The 19685-nt window shown below is 45.1% G+C and overlaps 1 protein-coding gene across 2 annotated transcripts in view; it reads left to right on the top strand.

Moving 5' to 3' along the window:
- The window catches only part of LOC139047652 (L-asparaginase), a 100850-nt gene that overhangs the window by 26962 nt on the left and 54203 nt on the right, over nt 1-19685 (top strand). For both annotated transcript variants that reach the window (XM_070521518.1, XM_070521517.1), the window contains exons 6-8: nt 9861-9987; nt 15710-15822; nt 16508-16693. In XM_070521518.1, the coding sequence (XP_070377619.1) occupies nt 9861-9987; nt 15710-15822; nt 16508-16693 (426 nt within the window). The remainder of the gene's footprint in view (nt 1-9860; nt 9988-15709; nt 15823-16507; nt 16694-19685) is intronic.

The raw sequence follows: 19685 nt of genomic DNA, 5'->3' as shown, positions 1-19685 counted from the left end.
TTTAAGGTTCTTGCTGTTCTGTGCCGTGTTTTTCATTGAAAGAATTTGCCGCTGTCAGCCATGGCACCGACACCACCTTTGTGGTCATCGCGATTGCCTTCGAAATTCGGAAAGCACGGCGCGTTGCACAATGCCGGTTCCCGAAAGTCAGCTTCGCTTCATTACAGTAATGTTACAAGTGTGGGAAGGGGCAACTGTCATGGTACACGGTATGCATTCCCTAACTGTACACACATGCACCCGCCATCTCCTGTCACAGTACGAGCACCGATATGCCTAATAAGTGTACTGGCAGGCCTTCAGAGCTTTTTCAGGCGTGCCTGTAGCGATTTGAGCTCTTAAGGGCTGTAAAAGACATGCATTTATTTTTTCGGACGTTTGCGCGGCCCCTAGGGAGTCTGAAAAATCGTACGCTGACTGTACAACTGTCCAAGAGGATGCTTAATAGTCCGTGTGGCGAACGCGCAGCTGAAGGAGAACAAGAAGACAAAGGATCTATGCATTGAGAAATGAACGGGAAAGGAAGCATGCCGCCAATTTTTTGAAGGAGCTTGCGCTCTAAAAGCAAAGTGTTGGCTGACGCCGAAATGCAGGTGTCCCTCATCCAATCAAAACAACTCTTTAAAACAGTGAAACGCAACACTGAGGTGTTGTGCGCGGGCTGAGAGTATGTCAGGGCAGTTGAGGTTGACTTACCAGCTGTTGCGAGAGAATCTCACTTGTGATAAAGTTTGGGCCTCATACCAATTAGCTTGCTATCAGTTGATAGAAATAGCTTATATTTGAAAATATTCTGTATGCATCTTTTTTTTTATTTGTATTTGAGAATGTTGAACTCGATTTGCAATGAGTTTTACTATTTCTTTCGAAGATATTTTATTTGCTGTGCATTTTACTAACCCCTCCCTTCTGTTTTCTTTTTGAATAAAATAAACACTACTTCTTACTATTCAAACTGAATTACGTTGTTTTTTATTTTTTAACATGCTTAATAGAGAGTGACAGCATTGGGCGACATGATGTAAGAAGCCCGTCTTGACATAAAACAAAGTTCTTAAGTCACTCAGGCAATATTGCAAAGGCACCCAGGGAAAACCGGGAAAACTCAGGGAATTTGGAAATTTAAACTTGGTAGACACCCTAATAACACACAATCACATGGCCTGCAGTACGGATCCAAATGTATGTGCCAAAGTGACTGAACGTGGCGGGCGACACAGAAGGCAGAAGCTTCAAAATGTCATCAAGGCATCTCGCTTTCCTCGTCAGTAGGCGCTGGTGATGGCGACGATTTCAATGGCGGGCTTGGCATTGGCTTCAGATGTAGCGGAAGAAATACAATCGGAGTTGTGGAGACCAAGAAGCCGGAACCATGGTTCATTGTGCTCAGGAGGGTAGGCTGAAAGAGGGCAGCTTTGGAGGAGCAGCGACGTCAAAACTGGCAGCTAGGAGGCTAGGAGTTGACATGAAGGCAAGTGAGAGGAGTGACTGGCGTCCAAACGCCTTGCAGACTGGAGAGCGAATGAGGAAGGGAAGGCAGTGGCCGCTTTTATAAGGGGCGGTGCGTCCACCGCCATCATGCCTCGGGTCAGCTCGTGCAACACAGCGTGGTTGCGATTCCGGAGCGAGCTCGCACTGTGCCATGGCACTGAAAGCTGGGTTGCACGGGGTTGCCAGGTGCGCCATCTCCCGGGGGTCGGCTTCACCTGCCGTGAGCACGCTTTCCTTCTTGCGCTCCAAACTGGGTCCATCTGGCCCGCCGTGCGCAAGCACCACCTCTGCGGAGTACCTCCCCCCCCTCCCCTGCCAGGACTGCGGTGGGCCTGAGACGGAACATTTGCTATGTGAGTGCCCCGCTTTCTTGTCTGCGTGCACGGCCCTCGCGCAAGTCTCCGTGCGCAAAATCTCCCTTGTGCAACGGTGGATAACCTCCTGCACCCTTCGGACTGCAACTCTTCACAGAGGCTGCTTTTCCTTGTGCTCTTGGCCTTCGCCGAAGCCGTTGGCCTCGCTGATCGCCTCTGACCGCTCCTCTCCTCACGCCTGCGGCATTTTGGCTGCTGTTGCTGCGGTCACTTTCTCACTACTCCTTTTCATCCCTCTCCCCCTTATGCAGCGTGGTTAAGGTGTCCTCTGCCGAGAGACAGTTACTAAGCTGCACTTTATCCGACTTTCACCTCTTTGCATAAAAAATCTCCTTGCGGAGGTCATGGAAGACTACGAGAGTATCGTGCTGGAACGCGCCGCAAAAGCCGTGGCTTGAGTCTGAGGTTTTGTTGTGCTCCAAAAACGATTAGCCACTCATTGGGGGTACGCAGCGCGAGCAACAAGACTGAACGGTTTTGCAGTAGGCGCTTTGCATGATCACTGGGCAATTTTTTCCCGAGGTGTGCAGCCGTGAAGTTTGCAAAGCGAGAGTTTTTCAGTGCACCGCTGTCAATGACACTGTGCTTATCCTACAGCTTGAGCGTCAGTGTTTACACACTGTCGTGTCTGCGCCATTGACAAATGTCTAGGAACAATATTCAGTGACCATACCACACATTTAGACTGTTTACTTAAAGTCGGATGGTGCGAATCGAGCATGACTGGCACGAGAAATCGGCAAGAAACATCAGCTTGCGTTGACCTGCCATGTTCAGAGTGACTCACTGCTGGTGACGCGTGGATTTTATGTGTTTTCGATAAGTTATCGGTCGATTTGCACTGTCAAAAGTGCAACGAAGCCAGGGGCGGTGTTTTATTGTGATGCAGGCTGATTATGGCGAGCGGCGAGCAAATTTCTAGACTGGCTTCCCCAAAGTTGTCTTTCCGATTTGTTAATGTAGCTCCTCGCATCAAACATGGCACTTATAATCGGAGGGACATTTCTTTTGCGCATTTTGACTCGTTTTGGCACCAGAAATTATCTTTAGAGCGTTAAAGCTTTGCCCATCGAGCACACCCCATGGAATGCTGTGGCAAAAGTCTGCCCACGGTCCTTTGGGCACTTTTCGGCATCCGAGAGACCGCGGTTTTGTGGAATCGCAAAGCATCAGGAAAACTTTAGTTTCGTGTGGATTCTATCACGGGGGACGCAGCGATGCAATTGCGACCGAGATTAACGGTTCGAGCGTCCTGCACTATGGAATTTGACAGCGTTAGTTTGCTCCGCAGTAAACAGCTGGGAGCACTCGGCACTCGCTTGGTAAACGTTACCAGGCTATCATCGGTCATGGGCTTAGTACTTTTGTGGCCTGTTCTGTGCCTGCATGACACTAATTTGTCGGCGGTATTAATTTGACACTGCATGTGCAGAAGAGTTGCCGCTGCTCGCCACTTCACTCTAAGCAGGTCAAGCTCACCGTGCGTTTCGAGTAATGCAGCTTAATATGCATGTGTTTGTGTCAGGACCGAAAGGAATTCTGAATAAAACAATATTGTCATGAAAAGACTATTGAAGATGTACCTGGCGTCGGCAAGAGACAATTATACAAGATGGCGTGCAAAAACTCAAGCCGGCGTCCTCAGCCTACACTTCTTCAGCGCCCGCCTCTTGCCGAGCACGCGTTCCAGTCACTTCTTTCTCAGTGCTGGCTCGTGACACCTAGCGGCATTATTCCCCCGCCAAAAGAAAAGCATCGACCCAATGCTTACTAAACTAGAAAGTGGAAGTGTGGACGTCGTATGAGATTGGGTTGGCGCCGGCTTAACGTGCAAAATATGGCTTGAGGCGAATAACATGCACTATGTCTGAGTGGTGCTGTCGACACCGAGGCGATGCGGCACCATTGGGAATGACCTCATAGTTCACTTCACTAACGCGGCATGTCACTTTATAGGGTCCAAAGTATCTACTAAGCAGCTTCTCAGACAATCCCTGGCGACAGATTGGAGTCCACACCCAGACTTAGTCACCTGGCTGGTACTCGACTCGCCGATGTCGAAGGTTGTAGCGTCGCGCATCTGTACTCTGCTGCTTCGTGATGTGTATGTGCATGAGTTGACGAGCTTCCTCTGCGTGTTAAGTTGCTTGGCGTTGAAAGTAAGTGATTCGTCAGTGTCGTGCGGGAGCGTAGTGTCTAGTGGGGTCTGGACCTCGCGTCCGTAGACAAGACAGAATACGGTGAAGACGTAGAAGAATACGTAGAAGACGGTGTGAATCGTGTGGTTTCCTGAATGACGGTGTTGTACGCGAATGTAACGTACGGCAGGACTTCATCACATGTTTTATGCTGGACGTCTACATACATAGACAGCGTGTCAGCAATGGTTTTGTTTAGCCGTTCCGTCATTCCGTTAATCTGCGGATGATAGTCAGTAGCCTTGTGATGCTGCGTGCAGCTCAGCTCGAATATGTCCTCTATCACTTGGGCTGTAAAGGCAGTTCCTCTGTCGGTGATGACATGTGATGGGGCACCATATCTGAGGACTATGTGATCAATAATGAACTGGGCAACTGCGTAGGCCGTGGCACGTTGCACAGCTTTTGTCTCGGTGTAGTGTGTTAAATAGTCTGTAGCGACTGTAATCCACTTGTTTCCGCTGTCTGACAAGGGAAAGGTTCCCAGAAGATCCATGCCGATTTGATCAAACGGCGCGCTAGACGGTGCGATGGGTTGGAGTAACCCCCCGGTCTTCAAAGACGGCGATTTCCTGTGTTGACACTCACAGCGGCTTTGCACCTAACTTTTCATCATGGTAGAAAGTCTGGGCCAGTAGTACGTCTGGCGTACTCTTGCAAGAGTACATGAAAATCCCAAGTGTCTAGACGTGGGCTCATCATGGCAGGCTAGGAGAATGCCATCACGGAGGGCGGCACGTACGACCAATAGATTCTCTCTGTCGCTGGCACTCTAATTTTTCTTGTAGAGGACACCCTTTCGGAGGCAGATGGTCGAGAGACTGCGAGAATATTTCGAGTAAAGCGATTTTGTTATAATGAGGCATTACTGTACTTGAATGTCCCTGGCGAGTGGCAAATTGTGTCCGGCATTCATTTCAATTTCTCGATTATTCAGACACTGTTCGCAATCAATCAATCAATCAATTTTATTTACCAGAAACAAAAGGAACAGGAGTGACACCTGGGCAAAAAGCTGTCGCAGCAGCTTGACGGAGGCCCAGGGTCTCTTACATGGCAGTAGCACCCATATGATATATACACAGAAGGCTTTATACACAACAAACATTACACATCGCATGGATGCATAAAAAATAACATTTCACACCTGAATGCTATATAATAAAGTGTCGCTATAAAGAAACAAAGTAATCACACAAACCACTTTTATTTAGCGAAGCTGTGTGCTAATATTTGTTTAGTACAGTCGGTATATTATGGGCTAAGGACTGTAGGCTGTAATTGTTTTGAAACCGTGGTACCTTCCATACCTCGGTGTTCCGTGTAGTATGTTTTGTGTGAGTGCAGAGTTCTTACTGAGCAAGGGATGTAAAATAATTCTTAACATATTTGGATGAGAAGTAAATTCTTTCTAGTAATCTATGTTCGTATAATTTATCTACGCGGTTTAGTCTGTATTTGAGAAATATATTATCTGTTGGTGAAAGCCGATTAACGTTCTCTATATTCCGAACAATTTTCTTTTGAAGTATTACCAGCTTTTGCAAGTTGAATTTAGATGTTGTAGCCCAGACAAGGTAAGAGTAATATATACACGATAAGAAGAAACCATAGTATAAAGTTTTGCTCCCGTAGGTAGAAATGTGTGGCAACGTGCCATAGCACCAGTAACCGCAGAGAGTTTGCCGCAGATATGTTTGACATGGGCACCCCAACGTATATTAGAAAAAAAATATACTCCAAGAATTTTAAAGTCTTCAACCAGTTCAATGCGTTGGCTCTGAAAATAGATAGCATGATTAATGTGAAGTGGTTTGTTTTTTACGCGAATATTACAACTTTCGTTTTCTTTGAATTTACTTTAAGCTTATTTGTCTGTGTCCAATCGGACAACTTGCCATAATTTTTTTACATTTTTGCAAAGTTCATTCGCAGAAGGACCTGAGACACACAATGTGCAATCATCCGCGTACAAATGAATTGAACCTCACTGTTTATGGTTATGATATCATTTATAAAAACATTAAACAAAAGTGGCCCAAGAATACTTCCTTGAGGCACACCACATACAATAGGTAAGAGAGACGAGTTATGTTTATTAATAGAAATGTACTGAGGTCAATGTTTGAGATAAATTTGAGTAATTCTAGCGGTTTCCCACAAATTCCATACAAACAAAGCTTCCGAATAAGGATCTCGTGATTGAGGCTGTCAAAAGCTTTACTAAAGTCTATAAAAATGCCGACTGTGTAGTAGTTATTTTCAAAGCTCTGCAAAACGTATTCTTTCAGCGTAAGAAGAGCCATTTCTGTGGACCTGTTTTTCCGAAATCCGTATTGTGAATCAGTAAGCACACTCTTTTTATTGAAAAATTCCATCATTCAAGCAAAAATAAGCGTTTCCATTCCATTCCGGTTGATAGTTAGACGCAGTATTTTGATCACCACCGTTGTAAATAACTGAAACTTTCGCGTGTTTCATTGCATCTGAAAAAACTGCAGTCTCTAAAATTAAGTTGTAAATGTGCACAAGCGGAAGTACTATAAATCGTGAAACATGTTTTCTAGGTTTACTCTGCAAATTGTTTGCATCTAAAGCTTTGTGGTTTTTCGGCCCCATGTACACACTGTATACTTCATATTCATCGGCAGGCACAAAGAATGCGCTTTCACGAACAGCATCGCAATGGCAAGCCACCCCAGGGGAACAAACCCGGAAACTTTTACACGCCTGGAAAAGAAAGTCACGGCGGCCATTCGGCTAATACAGAGAGTCTCCAACAACAGGAGGGGCATTAAAGAAAGAAACGTCGTACGGCTCGTTCAGGCCTTCGCGATCAGCCACGTCGCGTACGTGGCGGCATTCGTCCACTGGAACAAGGCCGAGAAAGACAGGATCGACGCGCTCATTAGAAAAGCATACAGAACAGCACTGGGTCTCCCCCAATACACAAGAAACGAAAGGTTACTACAACTCGGGGTGCATAACACGCTGGAGGAGATCGCAGAAGCACAGAGAATAGCGCAACTCGAAAGACTCTCCGGAACCAAGGCGGGCAGAGAAATCATGGAAAAGATCGGCATAAACTACCACGGAATGAATGGCCCCAAGATGCAGATTCACCCAGACGCCCGAGCCGCAATTAATACGGAAAATATCCCGAAGAACATGCGCCCCGTGCACAATGTCGAAAGAAGAAAATGCCGCACAAAAACGATTCTCAAAAACCACAGCGCGCGGGAGGGGGTGCTCTTCGTAGACGCCGCGCGGAACCCCCGAAACAGGGACGACAATGGTGGTGTCGGCGCTGACAAAGGTAACTCCCTCTTCGCAGTGGCGGTCGTATGAACGAAAGGAAAGACCGTGACTGCGGGCTCCATAAGGACTAGATCGTCGAAGGCAGCGGAAGAAACGGCAATCGCATTGGCTATAATAAGCGGTCGGCAACAATACAGAACAATAATCAGCGACTCCAAGACGGCTATTAGGAATTTCACAAAGGGTGTGGGAGATGTGGCATTCTCACACCGTACTCTTGGGACAAAGGAACGACAACACAGTAGTGCAAACAATCACAAGGGCATTTATTGCACCTCTCATAGATCAATGCCTGCTAGCCGAGTTGCTATTCACAAAACATGCCGATGGGCGCGCGACAAAGCATTTGGCCTGTTCCTAAATTTTTTTAGTGTTTGTAACGTTAATTCACACTGCGTGCGCAAGACGGAATTATAAAGAATATTCTTTGTTTCGATCATTTTTGCAAGCTCTTGGGTAACCCAAGGCTTTCCAACTTCTTTGGAATGTTTAGCTGTCCTCATTGGAAAATTGCTGGCGTACATATGGGTAAAAGTTCGAATAAATTCGTTATATGCCTCATTTGCGTCTGTTTTGTGCAAAACATGTAACCATTTGTGATTTATAACGTCATTCTTGAACTGCTCTAAACTTGCTTGTGTTATACGCTGATAAGTAATTTGACAGGCGTCAGCTGTTTTATTAGAGTCATCAGTGTAGATTAAAAATATAGGGCAGTGGTCGCTTATGTCAGACACCAATGTGCCTGTATTGCATTCAGTAGTAGAAATATCAACAATAAGTAAGTCAAGTAAAGAAGATGTATGACTTGTAATGCATGTTGTTGGGGTGATTGTATTTACAAAACCTGCAGACTGGAGGCTTGTGTTCAGTTGGAAGGATGAGTTACTCTGTTTAAGTACATTTATATTAAGATCGCCGTCACACACAAGCTTCAAATTGTTCATGCTCACATAATCTAGGAATGGTTAAAAAAAATCTAGAAAAGTGACAACATTGCCGCTCTGTAGGCGATACACCAGAGATATTATCCTGTTTTTACTCTTTACAGTGAGTATTTAGTAGTCATCTGTTACTCTCGTATAGTTTGGTACTAATTCATATTTTTCATAGCTTTCAACAAAAAGTGCAACACCACCACCTTTTTTGTTGGGTCGATTAATAAAAAAGCGGTGGTAACTTTGTAAAGTCAGCATAGCACAGTTACTGTAGTACCATGTTTCCGATATCATGATCACATTAAATTTAAAAGTAAATTGCGCCAAAAAATGGATGATATCATCACTCTTGTTGCATGCTGAGCGCGCATTAAGATGCAAAACAGCCATGGCCGATGCATCCTGCTCAGCAATGAGATGCGGGAGAGCTAGCTCTTGATAAGCCATTTTGACGATGGTGAGCAGCCAAAGTTGCACGGCACACAAATTCGCGCTGCTCCCTCACTTTACATCTGTGCCTGCCCCGACGTTATCTTCTCGGCGTCACTTTCATTTCTTATCTGGAAAATGGGCGTGTCGTCAGTTTGTCTTGCAAAAATTTTGCCGTTAAACGACCACACCGATTTCCAGTGATGCGCATGTTTTCTTTTCATGGCCATCGCAAGAAGCTTTTTCAGGGCAGGGCAAAGGTGTTCATTCACTTACACCGAAGAAGAGCCTTCCAACCCAAGATCTGTGTTTGTGAGACATTATTTTTCTGGCTTTGCGGAATACGCTATCCTGCTTTGCGTGACTCTTGAACTGGACGATTATATTTGTCTGATCACTACTGCGTGTAGGTACATGATAGCACGTTTCAATGTCCGATACAGTGATTGGTTCATTGATCGTAGAGCCAAGTTAGGAAAGTAGGTCACTCAAGCACTCATTCTCGGTCTTCACTGCACCCATTAACATTAATAACATTAACACCTTAGGTGTCCTCTAGCATTAATCTATCACTTTAAACTGACTTAATATTTACCTTTAGTGTCCCTTTAAAAGGACAAATCGAGCATTAGCAGCACATTATTCCCATGTATACTAAGCGGTGTGTGTGCCAGTCAAGGCGGCTTTGCTGGAATGTTAGTCTGGGTGACATGGTGTGCTTCACTACGTAAGTTCTAATCTTTTATGCCCGTACTCTCGTCACAGGGGTGAAATTTATCTCCATTTTGCTCAAATATTCTGCTGAATAGCAAATAGTTGGCAATTTATTAAATGTTAGTTGGTTACTTGAAATACTCTAAAAGTATTGGGAAAAGATTTTTATTCTCGAAAGCCAAGTGTTTGATTTGAAGACCAAATCAAATAAAAGAATATTTTGTTGTTTGAGAATCTCGAATATTTGCACACCCCTATCTCTGATAGGTGTGAGTTGCTTTTGGACAATAAACCTTGTAATTTATTTGATTTACGTAATTTTTCTTCCGTCTCTCACTGCATGGTCCTTAGCTTTCTTTGAAGCTGTCATGTCACGTTTCGTGTATACATTGTTCCAGGTCGCGTTGATGTTCAACAACAAGCTCTTCCGTGGCAACCGGACAAGTAAGACCAGCATCAATGAGCTAGATGCTTTCTCTTCCCCCAACATGCCTCCCCTGGCCACCATTGGTGTCAAGATCAAAGGTATGAGTGCGGTGCACAATATGTTAACAATTAGTGCATGTTGTAAATGGGCTGTTATTTGTCAAGCAGTTATTTTGTCTCTGCATCCTATTTGCCTGCCTAAATTACAATGATTAACTGGAGCTGAGCAACAAATCAAGCTTATATTGGTATAGCAAAAGCTCGTTAATTCGAATTCTGCAGGGATGCTACGAAAATTCGAATTATACAAAATCTGAACTAGCGAAAGTCAGAAAAGAATAGCTCGGTTAAGGCATGTATATAGTCCGACGAGGCATCGGACTATATATGCGACTACGTCACGTTGGTGTGAACAACAACGTTTATACCTCAAAGCACTGCTGCAGCCAGCGTAACAGGACGCAGCCAACGCGGCCTGACGTGCCCTATGTCGACATGGCTCTGGCTCCATCCGCGCGTTCATTGCGCCAACTGGTGCAGACAAAAAAAGAATGTCGCAGTTTTGCCCGAAAAGCGAAGCGTCAATTGCGATAGCGAATTAGTTGATAGCTATACAAAGTAAAAATAGTAGTTTTATCGGCCGTATAAACTTGTAAACATTCACTTACTAACTAAATAACAAGTATGGTGTCACGTGCACACAGGTAAACATGAACACATCTCACTCAATGACTGCAGAAACTCATTAAAAAATGCTGGAGTGAGGAATCCCAATAGTAGCAGCAAGCCATTTGATCTTCGTGCAGCTCTCGCTTAATGCGAACGAAACATAGAAAGTACATTGCATATGATGATACTGGCACTATGCGCACTCTGCAAGCATCGCAGATCATTTTGAAGATGAGGCCCACGTGGGTGCGCACTTTGGCCATGTCACAGATCGCTTTCAAGATACGGCGCCGCATCGCCGCGTCGTAACGAGCAGCTGCCGGAGAAAAACGTCTCCCCCATTCCTCCGCCTCACCTCCGTGCCTCGCGCGCATGGCAGGAGAGGGCACGCGAGATTGAGCCAAGTTTGCCAGCTCACCCTCACACGTTTTCTCTCACACATACAGCCTACGGCACATGGCGACGATTTTATCGCCATTGAGCTTTATACGGAACCCCTGGGAGAGAAGCGAACTGCAACAGAGGCGTTGGCCACACCTGGCCAGGTGCAAACGTGTTTCTCTCCAGTCAGGCCTAAACAATAGGCAGCAGATGGAAAAAGCAAAGCTGCACGTCCCGTCCGGCGACACCAGCGTCGCCAACGTGCTCCCGCACACTAGCACTCTTCCGATCCACAATGGCGCAGAGTTCAAATTATCGGTGGTGGTGCAGATTTCAGTGTGAATTAGCGGGATGTGTTACATATTGCTTTCAATATATTGCTGGACGAACTGTGGCAGCTACTTCAAATTATCTGAAATTTAGAATTAACGAGTTGTGAATTAACAAGCATTTACTGTATAGCTGACTTCGTCTTAAACTTCTAGTCTTTCTTTTTTGGCAGCAAAGGATGAACAGTCACTAAAGGGAATTTATGAAGGCTATACTTCCTTTTTTGTAGTTTTGTGCTCAAGTCGTGGAATTAACATTGGAAAAATTACTACTATTAAAAGCAGATTAAAGTCAAGTAATAATTCAAGCTATGGTTATAAATGAGTTTAAGTCTTGAAACCCTTTGTCTGGACAGGAAAAATTGCTCCCCTCCCCCCATATTTTTTTTCTGATAAATTACTATGTCTGCTAGAGGGGCTGCAATGAGTTGAGATGTAAGCTCTATCTTCTTTTGCTCGTCTTTAGCTATTCTTCCTTAACTATCACCAGCTCTATGACTCGCACCCAAATCAGCCTTATCACTGCTGGTGGACCTCAGTTGGCAAAAATAATTGTTTATTGTTGGCACAAGACAAAAAAAAGGCTGTGCTTCATGTAATTTTATTCTCAAAGTGCATGCACGCAATAAATGTGATACTATTTAGGAGTGTGGTATTGGCACCTGTGATTAGACAAATTTGTCCTCTTGAAAGTTTTCTTAAATTTTTGTTTAACTCTGTGGGCGTTGTAGTAAATAGATGTGCAGTTGGTGTATGTTCTCAGAGGAATTTGTGATAGTGAACAGCTTTGTTGTTCTTGTCACATCTACAGTGTTACTGCATCCGCAGTTTATATGCCAATGCTTGTACAGTAAAACCTCGAACTGGATATAAGTTGTTATCACTGGCTTTACTCAACAATAAGATATAACAAAAACATAGACATTTCGCCACCTATGCGGGTGGGATTGTCAGTACGATGCCACCCGCATAGGCGGCGAAATGTTTATGTTTTTGTTATATTTTATTGTTGAGTAAAACCAGTGATAACAACGCATTGAAGTACGAGATCCCCTGGCTTTTGGAACATTTTTTCATGGATATGGCGAATTAATGGATATAACGAAGCAATCGTGGTTCCCCTTGAAATTCTTATAGATGCCCATGTATTGAAAACCTCATTTTAACAAAGGTAAAATTTCCTCGCAATGGGTATAATGAACCTTTTTTAGAGCTCAGCTCTTTGGCACCCATTCCGGCATTTCACGGTGCCGTCGTGCTTCGCCATAACCAGCTCCTTAGCCGGGGCCAGCACACTGCTCTAGCTGCACGAACTCCTGGCGCCATCTCTCGCTCACGGCGCGAGCCTTGCTCTCTGCGCTTCTCCTCCAATGCCACCCACGTGTGGTGGCAATCAGAGCGCCAGCTCGGCAGCGGCTGATCTCAATGATGTGCTGCTGCCCAAGCCGAAATGCATAGCCGCCGCCGTTCGCCACTGTATCTACCCCTTTCCCCCCTCCTCTCCTTCATGGTAATGACTGCGCGAGAGCGCGGTGTTCTCCGGTTGCCAAAGCCCCGGCTCGGTATTAGCGGATCACGGTGTGCGCTTCCCAAGCTGAAACGTAAAGCCACCTTCAGTTGGCTCGCTAGCAGCGTCAGGAGCGTCAGTCAGTCACTGCCATCTCTTCGCCGCACAACATTGCTATGTGCCCATGCGCTGCCTCCCACAACCTTCCGATAAGCAATGCAGCTGTGCCAAGCTACGCTTTGTTTACAGCGGCTGGTGCGAAATGTTCCGCACTAAAGGGATTGTCCGAGGTTCACAGACGGCTTATATTATAATATAATCTGTCTGCCTATATAAGTAGTTTATTCTCAGCCAGTTCTTTCTGAGCCATGAGCGAGGCAACCGGTGGAAGTCTTTCATCTGCCGCTGCTGCTAAACGAGGTGCCTGAGTGGAGGCCTAGCGTCGTCGCTGCCAGAAACCAGGGGCTGTATTCTGAAACGCTTGCCTTCCACTATAGTTTCGCCGCCACGATAGTCACGTTCAATAAATCAAGTGATTGCTTACCCGTGATGTCAGCATGCACTACCAACACGCGCTGCCGAATGCTTCACATTGCACGGGAGAGCGCACCGTGTGAGTGCAGAGCGGCTCGGGTGTGTTGCTTTCGAGTGCAGTGGCCGCAGTACGGGTTCTGCACACTGACCACGGTTGGTTGCGGTAGTCACTGGAGATGGGCGAAATACCTGATGATTGGCTCCTGGCGCGTGTAGTTCCAATACACAAAAAGGGCAGCTGTCTTCTGCCTTCTAAGTACCGCCCTGTTTCAATGACCAGTCAATGCTGTAAGATGGTAGAGCATGTGATTGCTAAAAGCATACAAGACTTCCTCCCCAAACATAAGGTGTTGTCGGTTCATCAACACGGGTTTAGAAAAGGTATGTCTACAGTTGCACAGCTGGGACTTGCCAAGTAGATGTATTGTTTATGGACTTTTGCAAGGCATTTGACAATGTACCACATGTTAAATTATTGTACAAGTTAGAAAGCATTGGTCTTCCACTCTGCGTTGTTAGGTGGATTTCTGCGTACCTTAATCATAGGCAACAGTTTGTGCAAGTGCAGAATTTTTCTTCCAGTGTGCTCCCAGTTACGTCGGGGGTTCCACAGGGGAGTGTATTAGGGCAATTGTTGTATTTAATTTATATAAATTATTTAATGGATGTAATACCAAAGGATGTCTTATTCAGAATATTTGCTGATGATTGTGTGGCTTTTAAAACAATCTCAAATGCAAATGACCACGTCTTTTTACAAGCAACTGTTCTGGCAATTCACGACTGGTGCGAGAACTGGGGCATGGAACTGAATAGAGAAAAAAAACTGTTCTACGTGTAACAAGGAAAAAAATGTCCTAGTACCTTCACTTACCACATTAACAGCAGCACTATAAAGGAGGTTGATAAATATAAGTACCTAGGGGTAACTCTTACCAGTAATCTTTCATGGGGTGTGCATATTTCAGATATTTGTGTGTCACCTTTTCAAAAGCTGTGTTTTCTTAAGAGGAAACTTAGAAATGCTCCTGTAAGTGTTCGGCTTCTAGCTTATAACGCATGTGTTAGGTTGAATTTAGAATACGCGTCTGCACTGTGGAACCCATATGTTAAGAAAGATATAATAAAACTTGAGGGTGTTCAAGGAAAGGCTGTATGGTTCATATTCGAAAAATATAGAAGGATGGATTCTCCATCATCATTGACGAAACTTAAGATTCCAACATTGGAGATACGTAGAAAAATGAACTGACTTTTGTTGCTGTACAATTTTCTGTCCGGAAAAATTGCCCTGTCTGACCCAAGTTATGCCCAACCTGCTGCTACAGGGAAAACAAGGCACAGCAGAACATTCACTGAGGTCTATTTTTGCGAAAACTAATTTCTACAAATACAGTTTTTTCCCTAGAACAGTGAAAGAGTGGAATGAGTTGCCGCCAAGTGTTATCAAGGCTGAAGACTTTTCAGCAGAACTGGAACGTTTCTTTTGTGAACTATAGATACGTACTTGCAATTGTATAAATGTACATATTTTCTATTGGTTTTAGTTCTGTTCTGTCCGTTTTGGTTCCTTTCTTTTGTTTTGTTGAAAATTGCTTCTCAATTGTGTTAGCGATGTTACTTTTACCTCTTTTGCTTATTTTAGAGTTTATTGCTGTTACTTATTGTTTATCATTCCGAAAATGCCCCTCCTGCTAAGGCCATAGAATTGCCCTGCATGGTTAATTAAATAAATAAATAAATAAATAATTTGGGTCAGATGCCCATGAGAGCATTCACGTTTCCTTACTGTATTCAAAAAGTGTTGCTGTGTGCTTTTACAATACTCTTAGTGTGGATGCTCTTTGATATGTCCTTGTTGCTTTAATTCCTTCTGTGCCACGCTATTATCCTGAATTTGGCCAAAAATGACCAAATTATTTTTAAAGACCCCAGTTGCAAGAATGAACTCGCTCATGCTTGCGCTGCTCCATGGATTATGTGATGCCATCTACCAGAAGTGCGACAAGCCACTGAGATGAAACCAGGCTGTCCATGGCATTGCAGGAAAATGAAAAGTATCATCGATGAGCTGAACTCGACCTTGGCCATTTGTACCGGCAATGTGTGGACGAAACAAAGTTCGTGCGCACATTGCCGGTAAAAACAATGGGTAAACAATGAGTAAACAATGGGTAAACAATGGGTAAACAAGATGGGTAAACAAAGTGCTCTCCATAAGAGAACTTTGTTTACCCATCTCCTGAACTTTGGCTGCCCACAGGAGATGCTGGTTTCTCCAGAGCATGTGGTGGGCCTCTCCTTTGTGGCATGACATTCCACATTGTCTGACATGACACGCTGCTGGAAGTGTATGCAGCACATGCCCACCTTGCAGTACCTTTTCTTTTTCTTGATGCAGTGAATTGGAGGGCTGTGTTCCAGCAGAACACCATGGAAAAGTTTCGTGTGCACTCCAAGCTCAACCGCAATGTTGGCCTCCTACGTCTCTTCCCCAGCATCACTGTTGAAGTGGTGCGTGTGCGCCTCACAGCCGCCATATTTGCTGCTTCATTTGCCTGTTGACCGTGACATGTTGGGGAGATTTAGTGAGGTGTTGTGTGTGATGGGGGGCTTGACATTACTGTGACTGCATGAAAGAACTTCAGCTGGAGGTCCCTAAGAGTCTTTAAAGCAATGCTTTCATTGTGGAGTGGGGTGGGTCTCCATGCTGTAATGTTTGGAATGTAAGAGGTTGAGGAAATGGGGAGAGGAGGATGGTAGGCTTAGGGTATGACACCAATCAGCATCGGCAATGATGTCAAGCCCTGAGTTGTGCTTGTTGAATCAGCACTGGGCTAGTGCATTGTGTAGCACTACATAGATAGCTCCAAATGGAGAGAGTCATCGATAAGGGGTGAGTGGTGGAGCATGTGAGGCTTCTCTAGCTGAAAGACGAGCAGCTTGACGGTGGTGAGAGGCAGTCAAGACAGTTGAACGATGAGGAGCTTTGCTTTCTTCGAAAGTTGTTTTATATGGTTTCTGGCGCATTCTAAGTACAGTTAGGCCATGGTGGCCTAATTGCATGTAACAATGATATGCTAGGCTTTTGCTGTTGTGTAGGTACACATTTTAGTTCTCCTCAGCGACTGAGTTTGTTGTTTCAGTGATGACCTTATGAGGTTACTGAGAATGTCAAATAAATTATTTTGGTCTCCAGGTGCGTGCTTTCCTGACGCCACCAGTGCAGGGAGTTGTTTTGCAGACCTATGGCGCTGGCAATGGCCCGACCGCACGTGCAGACCTGCTCGATGAGATTCGTCGAGCAACTTTGAGAGGCATTCTCATCATCAACTGCTCTCAGTGTACACAGGGTTCCATTGATGCTGCTTATGCGACAGGCAATGTGAGTATTTCATTACCTGCGCCCAATTTTGAAATGTCATGGTTCACTCAGAGATAGACCTGCTGCTCCAGATAGCAGTTACCATCCAGTGCGTGGAGCAGTTCATTGTGAAAGGGTGTGATGCGGCACCGCGTACATGAGCACATGAGGGTTGGACCCTGCCGCATGAAGCCGTGCACAGCTTAGCCCCTCTCTGGGGAAACGGGGATCCTGGGGGTTGAGCCGATGCTGGGTGTTCAGACCTTTAAGGCCCCTCGGCGGAGGCAACACATCTCTTTGGCCTCTGCTTCACATAGACGGCACCCCCGGACTGGCCCACCCGGGTGAAATTGGCAGTCTCCTTTTCCTGTCTCTCTCCTCAAATCTTCGTCTTTCTCTCTCACGTTTTCACCTTTCCTGTCACCTTCTCTCTTCCATTCGCTTCCTTACTCCTTGGCAGCTAGGGTTAACATTGTGTGGCTATCCTACCTTGGGTACATCATATTTGGTTATAGTGACGGCGTACGACTGGGGTCGTGCAGACTTGTACGCAAGCTCTGCCACGTCCCCTTGTTGAGCTCCCTGGTGGGTGGGCGGTGCTGTTGCTGAACGTACACATTTTTCTCATGGCAGCGCAAACCTCTGTTGTGTATGATCGGTGTCTGAAAAGATGCTGCACCGAAGCACCGTTCCAGTTTTCTTTTTGGAGCAGCACTCCATCATTTTCTAAGTGCACAGCGAAAAACACCATACAAGTAAGAAAGCTCTCCCCATTCCTTGGCCAAGTGCCTAATAGACAAAATCGGACCTACATACAAAGCCTCAAAAATGTCTAACAGGGCCCTCCTCCTAGAACTAAATGACAAAAGTCAAGCGCAAAAGCTTTCAGAACTTACCAATATTGGCGACGCCACAGTGACAATTTCACCACACAGACCACTAAATACAAGCAGGGGTGGGATATCCGAGGAAGACTTTATTGGCTTGAGCGATGAGACATTGCTGGGAGGTTTCCAGGAACAAAATGTTACCAAAGTACAAAGAATTGTCATCCACAGAAACGACCAAGAAATCCAGACAAAACATGTTCTATCTACTTTGGAACAAGTGTAATGCCTATCTCGCTGGATGCAGGCTATGTAAATGTAAATGTCAGACCATATATCCCGAACCCCAGATAAGGTTTCAAATGCCAAAAGGTTTGGAAATGCTTCCCATGCATGCCGAGGGTAAACAACTTGTGCTAAATGCGGCTCCAACAATCACCAGTCTGACAATTGCACCTCTTCCCCACATTGCGTTAACTGCTAAGGAGATAATTCAGCTTACTCGTGGTCTTGCCCTTGCTGGAAAAAAGACAAAGGAGTTGCATTAACTGTCAAAGAAAAAAAATCTTGTTCTTCGAAGCAATAAAGTGATTGTCATATCTTTCGCGAAGAAGTTATGCCAATGTGACGCAGGTGGGGGCAGTGTCACAGAGGTCTCTGGAGTCCTCCGAGCCCACACATAATGATCCCGCAGTGACCCCTCCCGCCTCCATGGTGGAAGCAGCCAGCATTGCTTCATCGGCTCTACAGACACAGTCCCGCAGGGCTCAAAATTAAACAAACTCCAAGGCCCGAGACGCATGTCTCGGCGCCCGATTCTCGATCCTCCAGCACCTCAGAGAGAGCAATGGAGGTCGACCCAAAAACCCCGGTGTCGTCGACGCCGAAGAACAAGCACTCTCTCGAGTGTGGAAAGAGGGACAAAGTCCGAATAACTGTGTCAAATAAGAAAGCGATAACCTAAAGGTTATTGGTTATTGCTCCTTTGTATTAGCATTCTTTAGATCTGTGTCACTTAACATCTTTCTTATTCTCATTCACTTTTAATTCCATTTTTTTACCTTTCATATTCAAAATAGCTTTTATTATCCATTGGAATTGTAGAGGGCTTTTACACAACTTAGGTGATGTCAAAGACATGTTAAGTAACTTCTCTCCTGTGGCCTTGTGCTTACAGGAAACAAACTTAGACGAAAAGCACAGAAACATTTTAAAAGGCTTCACTGTCGTATGGCGCGACCGCACTCAGGCGAACTGGCTTTCGGGTGGTGTAGCCATTGTTCTGCAGAGCGGCATTGCAGCTAGAGGAGTTGCCATTAATAGTCACATAAAAGCCATTGCTGTCACTGTTTTAGCACACAAAACCATCACTATTTGTTCAATATACATTCCACCACATTCACATTTTACTGTAAGAGATCTGGAGTTAATTTTAAACCAGTTACCAGAACCATTTTTAATAGCAGGTGATTTCAACGTACATAACACATTATGGGGTAGCAAAACAACTGACACCAGGGGACGAACACTTAAAGATTTTATCCTGACAAACGACATATGCCTTTTAAACACTGGTGTGGCAACCAACTGCTTCCCAAGCACAGGAGCCATGAGCTGTCTAGATCTGGCGCTGTGCACTCCATCTCTGTTGATTGATTTTAAATGGAGTGTTATTAACAATCCTTATGGTAGCGATCATATGCCCGTCATTATTAAAAGAACATCTCCTTTCCCTACAGTACCATTAAGATCACCCCATTGGAAACTCCATCTAGCAGACTGGCCTCTCTTCAGCGAGAAGGCCAGTCTCGATGACATATCAGATGATCAAACAATAGACGAAATGAATGAAAAGATTATTGCCTCCATATTTGCTGCAGCAGAACAGACGATCCCGCAATCCTCCGGTTTCTTAAGGAAAAAACTAAAACCCTGGTGGACGAATGGATGTACACAAACTAAAAAAGCACAAAACAAAGCGTGGGGTATCTTTCGGCGATACCCAACACAAGATAACCTCCTGTATTTCAAAAAAGCAAAGGCAAAAGCCAGGTACACGCGCAGGCAAGCCGAAAGACAGTCATGGCGAGCATATGTATCCTCCATCAATAGCTCAATAACATCCAAAAGAATGTGGGATCAGCTTCGTAAATTTAGAAGCGAGTAGGCTCCTTATACAATCCCCA

The sequence above is a fragment of the Dermacentor albipictus genome, chromosome 7 (assembly GCF_038994185.2).
Source record: "Dermacentor albipictus isolate Rhodes 1998 colony chromosome 7, USDA_Dalb.pri_finalv2, whole genome shotgun sequence".
In the NCBI taxonomy this organism is placed as follows: domain Eukaryota; kingdom Metazoa; phylum Arthropoda; class Arachnida; order Ixodida; family Ixodidae; genus Dermacentor; species Dermacentor albipictus.
The sequence above is the reverse complement of the archived record's forward strand: the minus strand, read 5'-3'. Positions and strand labels throughout refer to the sequence as shown.